This window comes from Pelodiscus sinensis, chromosome 5, assembly GCF_049634645.1.
Source record: "Pelodiscus sinensis isolate JC-2024 chromosome 5, ASM4963464v1, whole genome shotgun sequence".
Taxonomy (NCBI): Eukaryota; Metazoa; Chordata; order Testudines; family Trionychidae; genus Pelodiscus; species Pelodiscus sinensis.
In genome coordinates, this window is record NC_134715.1 from 68185477 (window position 1) to 68203690 (window position 18214).

Sequence of the window (18214 nt, forward strand, 5' to 3'; positions counted from 1 at the left end):
GGCTTTTAAACTGGATCCCTGCATGTACTGGGAGCCTGCATGTATCTGTGAAGATTAACAGTTGAGCCCAGACTCATCGTTTAACTGTGTACACAGTTTTATTTTTCACTGTTGACTACGGATGTGAAAGTGTATAACAGAAAGGAAGCAGGATGCATTTATATATCAAGAACATTCATATAAATAGTGAAATACTAATGGATAATTTTGGTAGGAATTATAAGGCAAATTCTATGGATTAGAATGAGAGAATAATAAGTGAGAGTTGTTGGTATCTGCTATAGACAATTAAATTAGGAAGGCAGGGAAGGTAAATGAAATGATTGCAAATTAGATGAAATGTCAAGACCTGGAGCTCCTGATATTGCTAAGGTATCTTCCAGGCAATTTTATGTGTACGAATGAGACATAAAATAATGTCTCATTCAAAATAATGTGAAAATAAAAGCCTGCAAGTGAGTTAAGATTAACTTCACTTTTATTATTATTTTTATGGACACAGACATTCTACCTCTCCCCCATCGTTCCACATGCCATCATGAAGCCTGCTAAATTATTCCAAACCATGAACTGCCTTAATATGGAATGCTTCCACACAACTCTGGAACCCAGAATCTATTGCTACAAGGAACTATTAGCATATTTCTCAAAGAAAATCACTTGTGTGTATGAAGGCCTCTTTGCACAGTGAGAATTATGCAACAATTTTAGGCCTGATGGCTTGAATTCTGAAAGGGGAAGTTTCATGTTATTTACACAATAGGAAGTCTGAGAAGCGCTGCAGAGAAACTGAGCCACAACCATGACCAATCCATTCTCTTCGTCACTAGCGAAAGAGAATTGGGAGCAACTGGGACCTTAATAACTGAGATCATCAATCCTTAGGGAAATTCACCACTCTCCCTAATGCTAATCATAATTTGCCCAGTGTTTAAGAAATCATTCCTTGATACAGTCTTTCTGCTTATTGTTTTTAGTATCTTATCTCAAAACCTTGTATAATTGAAACTCCCCATGGGTTGGCCCCAACTCTACATCAATACAGCAAGGTCCTGGAATATTCCTTAGTGTAAGTGACATTGACAGATGGATCTTCTCTTGGCCAGGTAAATCTATTATTTCCACTGACAGATTTGCTGTGGATTGAGTATAGTATATGTACAACTTTGTAGATGTGGTTCACAGATAGTAATTAAAAAATGCAAATAGATCCCTTCACAGAAATACCTTTACTTCCAGTCTCTAGACAATGGAAGACTTATGCAATATGTAAAAAGACTCACTAAGAACTAATGCTCCCAAAAAAGTACAGTTGTTTACAAGGGTGATGATTTATTTGTAGTAAGACTCAAAATAGAATTAGAGGGAAACATAGCCAAATGATTTAAACATACCACCGGGAGTCAGGAGATATGTATTCTGATCCGCACACTCGGTGTGTGACACAACCTTATTTATTTCCCCGTCTTTCCCATTTGTAAAATGAGGATAACTATACTATCTTTCTACATGTGAGTTTTAATTCACTTAGAATACTTTGAACTCTCCAGGCAGAAGATGTTATTGAAGTATAAATTAACTATATTATTTACACACAAGAATATCAACACTGATATCAGAGTTAAAATGAATCTAGACAGACTTTCAGTTCACTTACTAAAGATAAATATTACTTCAGGAAACAATAATAAAATAATGAAGAGTGAACACAAATCATTATATGGGATATTTAAATAAATAAATAAAAAGGTCAGTGTCTAGTTTTCTTTTTGAAATCCACTCTCACGCTGCACATACACCAAAGCCCCAGTATCTCACATAATGAAATATCAGATTAAGTGAAAATTCTGGCAGCTGAATTTCTGCATGTTGTGCTCAAGGTAAATTATTCTAATGAATTCCTACAATTCATTGTTGTTTTGAAGTACTGTGCTTGGGGGGGGGGGGAAGTGAGGAGTTCATTGGGTTGGGGGAGAAACTTGGTTTTGATCTATACTAAACAGAAAGGGTTGCTTTAACATAAATACAATTTTTAAAAAGGCCTAAAATTACTACCCACCCGGATAAATAAAAAAGCAAATTGAAAGACCAGACGAATACCTAGAAACCATCTACTTCAAGACAGACCCAAGAAAACCAACAATAGAACACCACTTGTCATCATCTACAGCCCCCAACTTAAACCTGTCCAACACATTATCAATAAACTACAGCCTATACTGGAACAGGATACTAAACTCCAAGAGGCTCCGGGAGACAGACCCATAGTCTCCTATAGACAACCACCTAACCTCAAGATGATTCTTACCAACAACCACAGGACATAGCACACTAATACCTTGAAACAAACCCCACTGCCAGCTTTGTCCACATATTCACTCGGCTGATACCATTATTGGACCCAACCAAGTGAGTTATAAGATCAAGAACACATATTCCTGCGCATCCAGAAATATAATTTATGCAATCATGTGCAGAAAGTGTCCGTCCGCTATGTACATTGGACAAACATCTCAGACACTTCGCCAAAGGATCAATGCCCACAAAACAGATATCAGACAGGATCACAAAGAAAAAACTATTTGATCTGAGGAAGTGGGTCTGGCCCACGAAAGCTCATCATCTAATAAGCCATCTTTTTAGTCTTTAAAGTGCTACATAGTCCTGTATTTTGTTTCAAAGAAAAAACAGTTTCTTTCCACTTCAACCAGAAAGGACATTGTCTCAACGACTTGATTACCTGCATCCTGCTTCAAAGACCTTTTAAGACTTCACTTCAAAGAGAATCGTCTGAACTGTCATTCATGCTTAAATTCGACACTTTAAATGCAAATTTGAATAAAGACACTAATTATCTTACCCATTACAAAGACAGCTTCCCCAATTATCACCTCTAATATCATTAGCTCACAGACATTTACCTCCCTCCCTTCCCCCCCATCCCTCTTCTGTTCTGAAATTTGATTTGTCCTTTTCATATGTGTTTATTTTTTTTAATTGTATCCTTTTGTATATATGGTTGTGACTATTTTCTTCCACTAGTTGATCTGAGGAAGTGGGTCTGGCCCACGAAAGCTCATCACCTATTAAACCATCTTGTTAGTCTTTAAAGTGCTACACAGTCCTGTTTTTTGTTTTAGGAGATTAAACAAGCCCTGGTACAACCATTTAGAGCAGAGGTGATTGTTCCTTTCTAAGTGGAGTACTTTGCATTTGTCCTTATTAAACTTTATCCTCTTTACCTCAGACCATTTCTCTAGTTTATCCCAATCATTTTGAATTTTGACTGTATCCGCCAGAACACTTGCAACCCCTCCCAGCTTGGTATCATCTGCAAACTTAATAAGCGTACTCTCTATGCTATCGTCTAAATTGTTGAAGTTATTGACCAGAACCAGCCTCAAAACAGACCCCTGCGGAACCTCACTTGTTATGCCCTTCCAACATGATTGTGAACTGTTAACCATTCTCAGAGTAGTTATTATACAGCCAATTATGCACCCACCTTATATTAGCTCCATCTAGGATGTATTTCCCTAGTTTATTGATAAGAAGGTAACATGAGACTGTCAAATACTGTAATAATTTCTAAGTGTACCACATCCATCACGTCTCCCTTATCCACAAGACTTATTATCCTATCAAAGAAAGCTTTCAGATTGGTTTGACATGATTTGTTCTTAACAAATCCATGCTGGCTATTACTTATTTTTTCCAGATGTTTGCAGAATTCCTTAATAACTTGCTCTATAATCTTCCCTGGCACAGAAGTTAAATTGATCAGTCTGTAGTTTCCTGGGTTGTTCTTATTTCCCTTTTTATAGATAGGCAATATATTTGCCCTTTTCCAGTCTTCTGGAATCTCTCCCGACTTTTATGATATTTCAAAGATGATAGCTAAAGGATCAAATACCTCCTCTATCAGCTCCTTGAGTATTCTAGGACAGTGTTTCTCAACCAGCAGTATGAATACCGTTCGGGCTACTTGAGAGAAGTCTAGGGGGTATGTCAACACAACTGAATTTTGAAGAAAACTGAATTTTTGTTTTAAGTTTTACAGTGCTATATTATTTTTGTACTTTCTACACCCAAAGATGTCACTGCCTGCCTGGCTACAATTAAGTTGTTTAAACAAATGTATTGCAATGGTAGAAAAAAATTGTGTGTCTGAGAACTATAGGTACTGGGGGTACTTATAATTATTTTTAAAGGGGTATTTTATATAAAAAAAAGTTGAGAAACAGTGTTCTAGGATGCATTTCATCAGGCCCTGATGACTTGCAGATATCTAACTTTTCTAAGTAATTTTTAATTTGTTCTTTTACTTTAACTTCTAAACCTGCCCTATTTCCACTAGCATTCATTATGTTAGGCATCCCATCACCATCCATCTTCCTGACGAAAACCGAAACAAAGAAGTCATTAAGCACCTCTGCCATATCCAAGTTTCCTGTTATTGTTTCTCTCTTCTTACTGAGCAGTGGGCTCACCCTGTCTTTGGTCTTCCTCTTGCACCTAGTATAATTGTAGAACATCTTCTTGTTACCCTTTATGGCGCTAGCTAGATGTAGCTCTTTTTGTGCCTTTGCCTTTCTAATCTTGCCCCTGCATACCTGTATTGTTTGCTTACATTCATCCTTTGTAATCTGACCTAGTTTCCACTTTTTATAGGACTCCTTTTTGATGTTTAGATCATGTAAGATCTCCCGGTTGATCCAAAATGGTCTCCTGCCATACTTTTTATCTGTCCTACACAGTAGGGTAGTTTACTTTTGGGCCCTTAATAATGTCCCTTTAAAAAACTGCCAACTCTCTTCAGTTATTTTTCCTCCTAGTCTTTTTTCTAGACTCAGTCTTTTGTTTTTAGGGTAATTAAATTCATTAGAAGTTTCTTTCAGTAACTGTCAATGTAAATCTAAAGTGCTTGACTGAAAGGAAAATATTTATTCAGGACAATAGTTAACATTTCAAACATTGGTTTGTCAGATACTAGCAAAATGCATGAGACTAACATTTTCTAGCAGCCTTGGTGCAAATATCATCCCTTAAGTTCTCAGAAAGAAGGTGACAGAGTGGCTTAAAGGATTGGTAATAGGATACTTCACCTTTAGGTCACAGTAGGTCATGGGTTCAAGTAGAGCATTGGCTAGTAATGACTAAAAATAATACCAACTGACAGCTATTTGGAGGCCTATATAGAATGCATTTTTGGCCTTAATACAATGCTACTAGACAGGTATCCATACTCAAAAATGAAAATGAAGATATTTAGCTGTCGTCTTAGAAATGTTTGCATAGGGATGCTGTATTTGGCTTCATTAGGCTGAGGTATGTTGTTAGGAAACTAACTTTCTTGTCTAAACTCTTTAGGATTCTTCTCTGAATAAGGGCAGTAGAAATGAGCCCTTGATATTCATGCAATATATCGGAGGGTTAAGTCACTATCTGTAATTTTTTAATATTGTGATAGCTTCAACCATGGAAAATAGTTATTATTAATATTGCCTTTGGTAACATGGAAAAAATATAATTAAAATTATAAATAGCTGAAATCACTTCTAAGCTCATTGTTTAGAACCGAAGGAGACCTAATCAAGATAAAGACCCCATTTTACAGGGTACTGTACTATTGAACAGGAAGTGACATTCTTAGTCCTGAAGAACTTACAATCCAAACCAATAAACAAAGGCATAGAGACTTGAACTGACTTGCCCAATATAACACAATAGGTCAGTGGCAATGAAGTCATAGAACTCAGGTTGCCTGACTCCTACACTACTGCCCAGTTCACTAGGGCACATTTCTTCAGAGTTCGCAGCTACTTTCTAACAGTCTAATGAAGTTATGATTCCTTTTTGAGGAAAAAAGCATATTTTATCTGATAAGTTGGCTGACATAGGGACTGCTGACCTCAGGCAATTTGAAAGATAGCTAATCAGGTGCAGGGTTTGAAAAATCCATTTGCCTGGGGTGAGTATGAAGCTTTCCCTGATAGCTGTGGAGGCTTTAATAATCATATTTTTGCAGAATTTAAACTTTCATTTAAAACCAATTGTTTGTTACGAAGACCTTGCAAATGTGAACTGACATAATAGTGTATTCCTCAGTCTCCTGACAGACAGCGCCAATGATTCTGTTACTGAAGCAGTAACAACAGAATAAAATTACAAGACTATTAGTTTTACAATGACATTGTGGTTAATACCAAGGCTACGTCTACACGGCACCTCTTACGCAAAAGCCTATGCAAATAATGTGTGGATTAGCATAGTGCCACACTTCATTTACATAATTAGGGGCAGGTTTTGTGCAAGAGGCTTCTGTGCAAAAAGTAGCTGTGTAGACGGATCCTTTTTGTGCTAAAACCCTCTCTTGCACAAGAGCAGTTCTTCTTGAAAAAATGAAGAACAGCTCTTGCGCAAGAGGGGGTTTTTGCGCAAAAAGGAGCTTTCTACACAGTTCCTTTTTGCGCAAAAGCCTCTTGCACAAAAACTGCCCCTAATATGTAAATGACGTGTGGCACTATGCTAATCCACACATTATTTGCATAGGCTTTTGCGTAAGAGGTGCCGTGTAGACAAAGTCTAAGTGTGTAAATGATTCTTTCTTTCTTTGGCTGCTCCTTGAGAAAACTATGAGTTCAAACAGGGGCACTAGAGCTGGTCATAGGAAAGAATGTCCCAAAAAGGGAGACTGGGAAAAGAGAGAGTAGGGGAGACCTCACTTTTTTTTCTTCTAGTAGTAGCCATGGGGCTCTGAAACGCAACGAAATACATCCTTCCTCTTTCACCCTTCCACGAACTGAAACTTCAAATTTACAATGTTTATCAGTGTGTGCTCATGGGGCGAGTCTCCACTCTTGTCTTTTATATCCAGAATTTGAGAAGTTTACTAGATACCTATTAGTTAAAGATAATATAACTCACTAGAAAACACACATTTGTGCAAATGATTACAGGATTGGAGTATCAGCACTATACTATGTAGTTTTTTGCATCAAGCAATTAGAACTGGGAAAATTTTAATGCCTTCATAGTGTTGCCCTAGTTTTGTGGATTAACAAAAAGTCAGTTTTCAAGTGTGCAAAACTTTTTTTTAAAATCTTCCAATGGAAAGCCTATTCATGTGCAATATCCTGTTCTATAATAACTGAACGATAATGTTCAGGATTGTTGGATCTTAAAGATTCCTGCAGTGTGAACAGGACTTCTTAAAAAAAAAGTCAGTAAACTGAATATACAAAAGCTTCTTAAACTGCTGTTTTACATTGTTCTTTTCCTGATAATGGCACTTGAAATACCTCTCTTTTTTCACAATTGTTGCACTGTATAAAAATAAAGTGCTTAACTTTCAGTGCAGTTCATTTTTATCATAACAATGCAAGTGTGCAATGAAAGACAAGACGGACTAGGATTGCTGTCAACACAAGCCAAACTTTGAGAAAACTCAGTGATTCTGGGAATTATATTTACTGTACACCACTTATTTCCTCCAACTGTTTACAGTGTTTATGGCATACTAGTTAGTAAGACCTTTGACAACAACAGTATTCAATTCCAATAGGTCTGCTCAACATGAATTAAGTGTGTTCTTTGCATGGTATTGGCCTGAAACAGGTTATAAACAAAGATTTTTTTCTTATTGTTGCAAAAGCAAACACTATATAGGAGAATATAGTTCCTTCCTTAAGTATAAATATAAATAATATTGATTCTTTTAATGTTAAAGAAATAAGATTTACCAGAGAGGGTCATGCTTATGCTAAATCAGTATAGACCTGACAACCTGGACTAGGTTCTTTGAATTTTACCTGTGTTGAGGCAGGTGCGCAAATCAGAGGTTCTACACATCAAATTACAAATATGAAGGGAAAAATAAAATGAAAGTAGTATTTTATGGCAGAAGTCTGGGACAATCAGGATTGGAATATGGCATGAGGGTAATTTTTTTTGGCCACTTTTTTAAAAGACCTATCAACTCCACTAGACTCTGTCTCTCTTTCTAAGCCAAGGTAAAGGTATATACCCGGAACTGATCACTCCTTCCACCTCACCAAGCTAGGAGCGGCATCTTAGAGCACACCTCATCCCAGCTTTACTCATAGAAATCCACCTCCTTACGAAGACGTATAAAAAGGCAACCTATAGTCAATATGAAAAACCCTCAGGGCTATAAATCAGCCACGTGGAGCTGTCGCTGCGGTGACTTCCTGCTTCAGATCATTTGAGCTGTTGGGTGCAGCTCAGCAGGGAAAAGGAGAGACGAGCAGCAGAGGGAAACGGGGAGTGGGCAGTTTAAAGGGTAGAGGAGTTAAAAAAAAAAGTTTGTGCCTGCAGCACAGTGACGGACTGAGCAGGGGGCAGCAGCCGGCGAAGGAGGGAAGGCAGTAGCGCTGCAGCCAGGGATTGGGGAAGAGCTAAGGACCAGCAGCTGAGAAAGGCGGCTGGAAAGAGCAGCAGGAGCGGGGGGCGCAACCCCAGGCTCAGGAGGAGAGCCGGGGGGCGGCAGCCGCGGGGGAGGGAGCCGCGCCGGCTCCGGCGGGAGTAGCGCAGGAGGAGCCGCGCCGAGCGGCGGCGGGGCAGAGGGAGTGGGAAGCGGTATCCGGGCGTAGCGCCGGGGGCCCGCCGGGGCTCGGGCCGGCGGGGGAGGATGCGGCTGAAGGTGGGCTTTCTGCTGCGCGCCGTGCTGCTGGCGGGCAGCTTCCTGGGGCTGCTGCTGCTCTGGTCCTCGCTGTCCCCCCGCGCCGAGGAGCCGAGCCCGCAGGGCAGGATGCGGGTGAGTGAGCGCTCCGGCGGGAGGGGTGTCCCCTGGCCCGCCCCACCCCCTCCACGAGAGGCGGCAGCTCCCGCCAGCCCCCCCGCCCTTCGTCAGGCGGGGGGCGGCGGCTGGTGCCCAGGCTGCGGCCTGTGGCGTTTGCAGGCCCGACCGGAGAGCGCGGAGCTGCGGCCCCGGCCAGAGGCTGCTGCGGCCGGGCTCCCCGCGGCGTCCCCTCCCGCGGGCGCTGTGCCCAGCCCTCCCCGCTGCAGGGCGCTGGTGGGGCGGGCGCCCCGCGGATTGGGCGTCTGGCGGCCCCGGGCCTGCCCTGACCCTGTGGCGCGGGGCAGGGGGAGTCCCGCCCTTTTCCGGCTGCGGCCCGCGGCCGATACCCATGAAGGGGACCCTGCAGCCCGCCGGACAGGAGCTAGCCGCGGGGGGGCAACTCCCTCCCCCCATGTGGGCGGCGGCGGGCAGCGCCCACCGAAACGTCTGGGGAGGCTCAGGGCCATTCGGGTGAGACGAGAGGCAGATTTATAGGAGCCGAGTTTCTGGCTGTATCCTGCACTCACCGGGTTCATTCAAGCAACACTGACCTCCCCCAGAGCCGCCGCCCACACGCGTTAGAAGAGGGGGAAGGGCTATGTTATCCCGAGCCCGCGAGTGGTAGGAAACGCCTTGCCTTCTTTGCGGAACTAAGTGGCAGGAGTAAGAGCTGCACAGGTGTACAGGGCTAGTTCCAGTTAATCAGCTCACATTACTCACTGCTGAGGCAGGCTTTGACACACACAAACAATTCCCCTTACCTTCCTCGCTTTGGATAGGAGCGCACTGGCTTAGGCATATGCTTTCACTGCAGTAAGCAATAGCTTGAACTCCTAATTCTCAGACACTTAGGCTGTGTCTACACTGGCATGATTTTGCACAAATACTTTTAACGCAAGTGTTTTTGCATTAAAGTATTTGCGCAAGAGAGCGTCTACACTGGCATGTGCCTTTGCACAAGAGATGTGCTTTTGCGCAAAAGCATCCGTGCCATTGTAGACGCTCTCTTGCACAAGAAAGCTCCCATAGACATTTTAGCCATCGGGCTTTCTTGTGCAAGAAATTAACGTTGCTTGTCTACACTGGCCTCTTGCAAGAACAGTTGCGCAAGAGGGCTTATCCCTGAGCGGGAGCGTCAGAGTATTTGTGCAAGAACCACTGATTTCCTAAATTAGAAAGTCAGTGTTCTTGTGCAAGTACTCGTGGACAGTGTAGACAGGTGGCAAGATTTTGCGCAAAAGTGGCTGCTTTTGTGCAAAATCTTGCCAGTGTAGACACAGCCTTAGATCGGCTCTCAACTTCAAGGTACTTCTGGTAGAGGCCTTGCACCTCTGGATTCGCTCCCTAGGAAAATGCACATAACATTAATCCTGGCCATTTTTAGTAAAAACTTAAAAATTGCACCAATTTTGCCTCTGCCTTTCCAACTGATTTGATTTCTAGCTGAGTGGTTGGATTAAAGGCAAATTTTGTCATATTTGAGATAATGTCTCAGGTTAAATTTCATAAGGTGTCCAGATATCTCATAATGCTCACATTTTTACCATGTATTAAAAATCAATATTCATATTTTTCTTTTACAAACTTTCTTCATTCCCCTATGATGTGGCAGCTGTCATCTCAGTGGACCCCACTGTGCTCTCTACCTGTTATAGAAAAAACAACAAATAGTCTGGTAGCACTTTATAGACTAACAAAACATGTAGATGGTATCATGAGCTTTCGTGAAGCTACCTGTTATAGAGAGAGGAACATTTGTGATGGAGACAAGAGGAACAGATCCAGCAGGAAGAGTAACATGAAAAGCTTTTGCTGTTTACATGATATTAGGAGTTGGTGTGGGGGTGGCAGAATAGATTAGTTCAGGGCTACAAGTCCCCACTGTGGAATAGTAGCTTTGCCTTTGATATCTAGAATAACTGACTGCTGTTCTAACAGAATTTTGTCCTTAAAATATTTCTTACAAATAGCTTGTAAAAATGCTGTATTTCACGAGGTCTGACAAATTTGCATGATCTCCAGCTGCATGTGTTAGGTCAGTTTATTCTCAATTGCAGTAATTTTGTACTATCTGGACTGGATTTGCAGTAGGTATTTCTCTTTAGATAATATTGCTCATCATGTTGAGGTTAAAAAGCTAAGTTTATAGTAATCTTGGAGATGTTACTTTAACCAACAAAAGCAGGCCAGGAAATGTCATAGTTAAAACTAAAAATCTGAGTTGACATTCTGGCTTTCATTCTACCGTGTTTGCCTTTTACAGCTGAACACTTTGCAAAATCACCAAGAGAAAGTTAGCTGATATAATTCTTAACTTGTGAAAAATAGTGGGCTCTTTGAGGAGATGTTGCATCTTATGAAACCCCATACATTTTGTTGAATCTTGGCAGATGTGGTTGAGATTATGGACTGTAATGGCTCCTTTTGTGGTCTGACACTTTATTAGAAAATGAGTTTTTAAATTTCTGATATGTCCTTCTAGAAACATGTTTTGTGCCTGTGTAACAAACCCATATTTAAAATCTTTAGAATTTTTATTTGCATGTGCATTTTCTTATGTCTATAACGTTTCAGTTTAATTTTACTAAAATCAGTTATTTTTGTTTGTGCTTCTGAAGGGTTTTACTTTTGACATCTGTGGAAACTAAAGTCTCCTAAAAGAATAGGCAAATCGTAGATAGTAGACATTGAGAGGTAATCATAGAATACTTGGACTGGAAGGGACCTCGAGAGGTCATCGAGTCCAGTCCCCAGCCCTCATGGCAGGACCCAGTACTGTCTAGACCATCCCTGATAGACATTTATCTAATCTACTCTTAAATATCTCCAGAGATGGAGATTCCACAACCTCCCTAGGTAATTTATTCCGTGTTTAACCACCCTGACAGTTAGGAACTTTTTCCTAATGTCCAACCTCAACCTCCCTTGCTGCAGTTTAATCCCATTGCTTCTTGTTGTATCCTCAGAGGCCGGGAAGAACAATTTTTCTCCCTCCTCCTTATGATATCCTTATAGATACCTGAAAACTGCTATCATGTCCCCTCTCAGTCATCTCTTTTCCAAACTAAACAAGCCCAGTTCTTTCAGTCTTCCTTCATAGGTTATGTTCTCTAGACCTTTAATCATTCTTGTGGCTCTTCTCTGGACCTTCTCCAGTTTCTCCACATCTTTCTTGAAATGTGGTGCCCAGAAATGGACACAATACCCCTATTGAGGCCTAATGCAGGGTATATACTCATAGCAAAGAAAAACGGGCATGTGCCCATTGACTTGGGCTTGCTTGCCTCAGGCTGCAGGGCTGTTTTATTGGAGCCTGAACTCTGGCACCCTCCTGTCTGGATGGGTCAAAGAGCCTGTGCTGCAGCCTGAACCCAGAAGTCTACAGAGCAATGAAACAGCTCTGAAGGCTGAGCCCGAGTCATCTGGCACAGCCCAGCTGCAAGTGTCTAGTTGCTGTGTAGTCATACCTGCAGTCACCATTGAGATGCACTAATTATGTGAAGAATCTTGTACTGTCTTGTGTGCATGTATTAATTAAAATAAGGACTGTAGTGTAATTAAATTACCGCTTTTCAGAAGCACTGAATTTGCTCAGTTAAAATTGCTTCTGAGCTGAAACCTTGTGGCCAGCTTTCTTCCTCAAGTGAACAATTACAGACACGAGGTAGGTGAGGTAATATCTTTCAAATGAACATGTTTTGTTGGTGAAAGAGTGTTACAGATAAATATAAGAAACAGATTGTTTAAAATAACTAGTTAACCCATACTTCAAGGAACCATTCAAAGTGAAGTGGCCCATTAACACCTCCTGTTGATAGGGGTTTGTTAGTGGGTTATAGAGTGTTGTTATAAGTTATAAATAAATGATTAATGCTAACTATAAAGCTCTGTGAAGACCTGCAAAACTGACAGCAGATCACTCTCCTGTTGACCTGTTACTCCACCCCAGACTAGAAAACTAAGGGAAGTTGACAGGAGAATTTCTCCTGTTGACCCTCCATGGTGTAGAGCCCTTGGTAACTTGACCTGAGATACCTTGACTCCAATTCGTTATTCACGTAGCTAGTGTTGCATACTTTAGGTTGACTTCCTGTGGTAGTGTAGCTGTAGCCTAAGTGTACGTATGCCTCATGGTACAGGAGGTTGAGTTATTTGGGCTTTGTTTACAATTCTAAAATTAAAGCACAGCCATGGCCGTGATTTAAAGTGAAAGTGTGGCCAATGAGGGCTGAGAAGGTTCTCCCACAGAGCTCTGTGTAAACCACCTCCATGAGGAGAGTAGTTAACAGTGCTGGGAGTCCGTTTACACTGGCACTTTACAGTGCTGTAACTTGGCTGCACTCAGGATATGTGTGTTTGAGTTTTTTTACACCCCTGAGCCAGAGAGTTGCAGCACAATAAAGTGGCAGTGTGGACTTAGCTTTGGAGGGGAATAAAGAGGATGGTTAGCAAATCATGACTCCAAGTGTGACAAAGACCAAAGAACTGAATTTGGAGTTGGTTAAGAAGATCAGCAGAGCAATTGTGTAGTACCCACTGACCAGTCTTCTCTTGTTTTTTAAAAAACAGATAAAGCATATATTAGTCAAAATTGCTGATCTAGGCATGTGCTACTACATTTAAAAGTATGATAACTGCTACATTGGCCATGATTCAACACTTTCAAAATATTTATTGATGACATTGGCATGTATTTACACAAGAGATTTGTACCTCTAGGGATGCCCTCTTTTAAAAAAGGCTAATGTTAGAAACACTGGTAATGTTCCAAATGTTTATGAACATGATTTAACATTAACTACATTAAGCCAGTGGTCTGTGGAACAGCTGATAGATTTTTAACATAAGCAAATGTTAAGCATGAATTTTGAATCTAAAAATCAGGAGGCAACTTATGCATTGTTAAAGAACTGAAAATTACAGGCAATGAAAATTGTTGCATTCAGGGTACAAGGAGTATGAAGACATAAGTGTCCTGCTGTTTAGCTGTACTGATAAAGGTCAAGATAATCATGAATTGAATCCAAAGGAAGGGAAGAAAATATGCCATTGCATAAAACCATAGTTAAAACTCCACCGGCGCTAGGAGTACTATATCCAGTTTGGGAAGACACATCTCTGTAGGGATGTACACATTTTTAGAGACGGTTCAGATAAATCAAGGTACATAGTGTTTTCATTATAACTGAGCAGTTTGCAGTGCAATTTAATCTAAAAGTGACTTGGTGAGAAGATGAGTTCTTCTCTGTTTGCTTTTCAATGTTCCCATATCAAATAAGCTAATTTTACAAGTAGAAGAATTTTTGTTTTTGTTTCCCCAAAAGTGCCAGCCTGCAAGAAGTCTGAGATTTCAGTATTGAATTTTTTCTTGGGTATCGTTACCTGCAGTTCAGGTTTTGTTGACCAGATTATATCTTTAATTGCAGCTGTGCAACTCCACAGCCTTCTGTCTGGCTGTACAAGGTTAACTAATTGTAAATTAGTAAATAATTCTTATTTGTGCATTCTGTGTACCTAAGGAGATATTACATGACCTTTCCAGGGGAATTATATGAACTGAGCAACAACAGAAACAGTGTTTCTGTTTCTAAAATGGATAAAGAGACAAAAACTTAGGCAAATTATATCAAGGGCTGTCATTTAAAAAAGGCATTCAGCATTTGAAATTATTTGTTTTAAGAAATAATGGAGGAATTTATATTACAAAGATTCAAGGAAAAGAAATACTTGTCTCACCACTAGTATTTGGGGTATACATGAGATTAAAATCGTAACATGGGTGAATTTCTTGTTCTTATATTAGTATACTGAAATTTACAAATGTGTACCTAACATACAAGCCTCTGGGATATATCAGTATAATAGCATACTGACAACCTCGGAGGAAGGAGAGACTTTCTCTTAGGGTATATCAGTAGAGACAGATTTACAAATAAAAAGTAAAAGCTAAATATAAAAAAATCCAGCAAATTAACAGTTTGTGAAGAAGAAAAAGGAGAACAAAAGTCCACAAGTGATTGAATGGTGTAAACTTCAAAGATGGGAGAAATCATTAGAGATTGCAATGAAGTAATGTGAGAAGTGATGGAATGTAATTAAAATAAGTACAATTTTAGGATAAATATCAGGAGGAAGGTAAGATTACATCACTGGAATAATCTCACAAGGAAGTTGGTGGATGCCTTTATTTCTAGATGCTTTTTAAAAGCTAGTCTTGGTAAAGTACAAGAAAATGTGTTGAACTGAACTGTCTTGAACAGGTAGTTTTGTTGACTAGAAAATCTACTCTATAGATCTCCTTGTGTCTAATTTTTCTATGGCTGTTGGTATTTGATTTTGAAAGATAATTTGTTTGGATGTTGAGCAGGTATGGGATCCATCCTGTCACGATGCACCCCTACCCCCAGGCCAATCAAGACCTGGGGCGGGGAAGAGTGCAAAAACTCCAGAGGCATGCAGCTCCAGAGAGAACTGCCAGCCGTTCAAAACAGCTAGCAGTTCCCTAGGCACTGCACGCCCCTGGCAGGGCAAGGCAGGTGCGAGAGACCTTGTATGCTCCCCCACCCTATGGGAAAGCGCATGAAGTCTCCCTTCCCCCACCCCACTGGGGAACACGGTGCCTAGAGGGAACTTTCTCTTCCGCCTGAGGCCTCACCCCGTCTGCCTAAGCCCCGTTTCTTCCGGGTCTGGCCTGCCACCACTACCAGAATTGGTGAAGTGCCCCCCCTACAAAAATGATTGTGCACTCCTGTTATACAGAGGGTGTTACTTTATTAAAAAAAACTGTCTTATAAATAATTATCCATTTTAATTCTTTGACATCCTCTCTATTTTAATGTGAAGTATCAGATGTGAAGTATGAATCTGCAAAAGCGGCGAGGAGTCCTGTGACACCTTATAGACTAACTGAAGTGTTGGAGCATAAGCTTTCATGGGCAAAGACCCACTTTGTCACATGCATCTGATGAAGTGGGTCTTGATACATGTGACAAAGTGGGTCTTTGCCCATGAAAGCTTATGCTCCAACACTTCAGTTAGTCTATAAGGTGCCACAGGACTCCTCACCGCCTCTGTTTTAATGATCAATAGTCAAACAACAGTCTAACTGGTTCAGAAGCTAGCATATTTTTGACTAGCGGTTCTCAAACTGCACATCTACAAGAGTTATTTCCAGATTAAACACAGGTTTGCGTTAAAATATTTGTTGCAGCAACATAGCCTGTCTATTGTGAGGCAGTTTTATCCAATAGTAAAACAGCTCATGTATTCATGTTATGCAAAGTACATATCTAACAAGTGTATTGCACACATTCTGTTTCTAATGATTGCTGTTGGTGGGTATTAATGGACTAGTCTTATCTGAATTCTGTTTCTAAATAGTGTAGCAAGGAATTGTTACAACTTTTCTAAAGTGGCTTTGTCTGCTTTATGTTCAATGATACTGATAAGATTATTTTCTTCTGTTGCTAGGTATTATTGCTACAAATTCTGCATCCTGTATACAAATCTTATATTATTGTTTGAATAGAAGAAAAAATCTAGACCAGCTTGTTGAAAGTCTTTCTCAAACTATACAATCTAAAAATAGAGTAGAATTTGTTTTTTTTTTGCTGCCGAGGCTAAATAATGCACTTGCCCACTCAGCATTATAAACGTGTAGGCAAAGCAGGGAGTAAAATTCTAATAAGTCACATAGGCTCTCAAGAAACCAGTGTTTGTAACCGTATTCTGAAGTGCAGTCCAGACCAGCGGGTGGTCCTCTTCCCTGTAACCTCAAGTGCCTTTCGTTGCTTTGCAGTGGTAGCTCTCATCGGACTACTCACAAAAAGTCATGCAGCATGCAGGTTACACCCTGAATGTTAATGTATAGCTGTAGCCTGTCAGCCACATGTCAATCACACTCTGGTTTCCACCAGGCTTGGTAACTGCTTGCAGTGTGACCCCAGCATACTCCCAGGATAAGATTTTCCCCTCAAATATATGTTCTGCATTGTAGAGCTTTCTCGTGGACAGTCCAGAGATATTCAGTTCATTACTCCTCAAAGGGGATCAATATAAATGAAGGTGGCCACACAATTCAGTTTAAAGACCATAATATATTGGTTTTAATTAAAGAATAAAACAAATATATTTAACTACAAAGAGAGAGAGTTTAAGTTCATAAAAGTACAAGACATTAAAGCCAGAAATGATTACAAGAGAAATATAGGTAAAGCACTTTCTAGTGCTAAATCTTAACAAACTGTATTTGGTTGAATTAAAATTCTTATTTCATGCAACAGGGCTGACCTAGATTAAGATGAGGCTCTCTCCCAAAATCCAAACACTTTCTTTTGTTTTAGGTGAAAATTTAAGGAGATAATTAAGGAATCCACTTCCAAACATTTAGAAGGTAATAAGATGATAAATAGCAGCATGGATTTATCAAGAACAAATCATGTCAAACCAACTTAATAGCTTTTTTTGTAAGGGGGAAACAGTAGATGTGATATATCTAGACTTTAGTAAAGCATTTGATACAGTCTCGCATGACTTTCTCTTTAATAAACTAGAGGAATAGAACCTTGATGGGGCAACTATAAGGTTGGTGCAAAGCTGGATGAATAACCACCCCAGAAAATAGTTATTAATGGTTCACAGTATGTTGGAAAGCATAATAAGTGGAGTTCCACAGGGATCAGTTTTGACACCGGTTCTGAATCTTCATAGATGATTTAGATAAAGATGTAGAGAGTATGCTTATAAAGTATGAGGATGATACCAAGGTGGGTAAGATTGCAAGTGCTTTGGAGGATAGGATTATGGAATGATCTGGAAAACTGGAGAAATGGTCTAAGATAAATAGGAAGAAACTCAAAAAGGACAAATGCAAAGTACTCCACTTAAGAAAAAACAATAAGTTTCACACACAGAGAATGGGAAGGAGTCTTACAGAAAGGTATCAAGGGGTCATAGTGTACTAATATTATGTGTGATACTGTTAATCTAATATTAAGGTGTGATACTGTCGTTAAAAAAGCAAGCATAATTATGTGATGTATTAACAGGAGTGTGGTAAGCAGCACATGAGAAGTAATTATTCTACTCTATTCTGCATTGATTAGGCCTAAAAGGTTTTTACAAGGAGCGGGGGAGGTGGAGGAATTATTCTCCTTAACCTCTGATGACAGGACAAAAAGCAATGGGCTTAAATTGCAGTAAGGGAGCTTGACTGAAGTTGGACATTAAGAAAAGCTTCCTGTCATGGTGGTTAAGCACTGAAATAAATTACTTATGGAGGTTGCAGAATCTCATTCAGGTAGGAATAAGAGATCCTCCGGAAAAGGGCTTTATTCTGGAGGATCGCGCCAGTCTAGACGCTTTTTTCCGGCTTTTCCCCAAGCCGGAAAAAAAGCGGCGGACATGTTTATTTAA

The 18214-nt window shown here is 40.3% G+C and overlaps 1 protein-coding gene and 1 long non-coding RNA gene across 11 annotated transcripts in view; one reads left to right on the top strand and one right to left on the bottom strand.

The window, feature by feature from the left end:
- The window catches only part of LOC102454898 (uncharacterized), a 105349-nt gene extending 95358 nt beyond the window's left edge, over positions 1–9991 (bottom strand). For 3 of the 9 annotated variants that reach the window (XR_012904230.1, XR_012904237.1, XR_012904236.1), the window contains exon 1: positions 9328–9990. This is a non-coding gene — a long non-coding RNA (uncharacterized LOC102454898). Of the gene's footprint in view, positions 1–9327 lie in introns of all 9 variants that reach the window. The other 6 variants (XR_012904227.1, XR_012904229.1, XR_012904231.1 and 3 more) reach the window with 5 other exon arrangements.
- The window catches only part of GALNT7 (polypeptide N-acetylgalactosaminyltransferase 7), a 107413-nt gene continuing 97411 nt past the window's right edge, over positions 8213–18214 (top strand). Inside the window, exon 1 of one of the 2 annotated variants that reach the window (XM_075930203.1) lies at positions 8213–8776. In XM_075930203.1, the coding sequence (XP_075786318.1) occupies positions 8651–8776 (126 nt within the window). In that variant the 5' untranslated portion in view covers positions 8213–8650. The remainder of the gene's footprint in view (positions 8777–18214) is intronic. The other variant, XM_075930202.1, reaches the window with a different exon arrangement.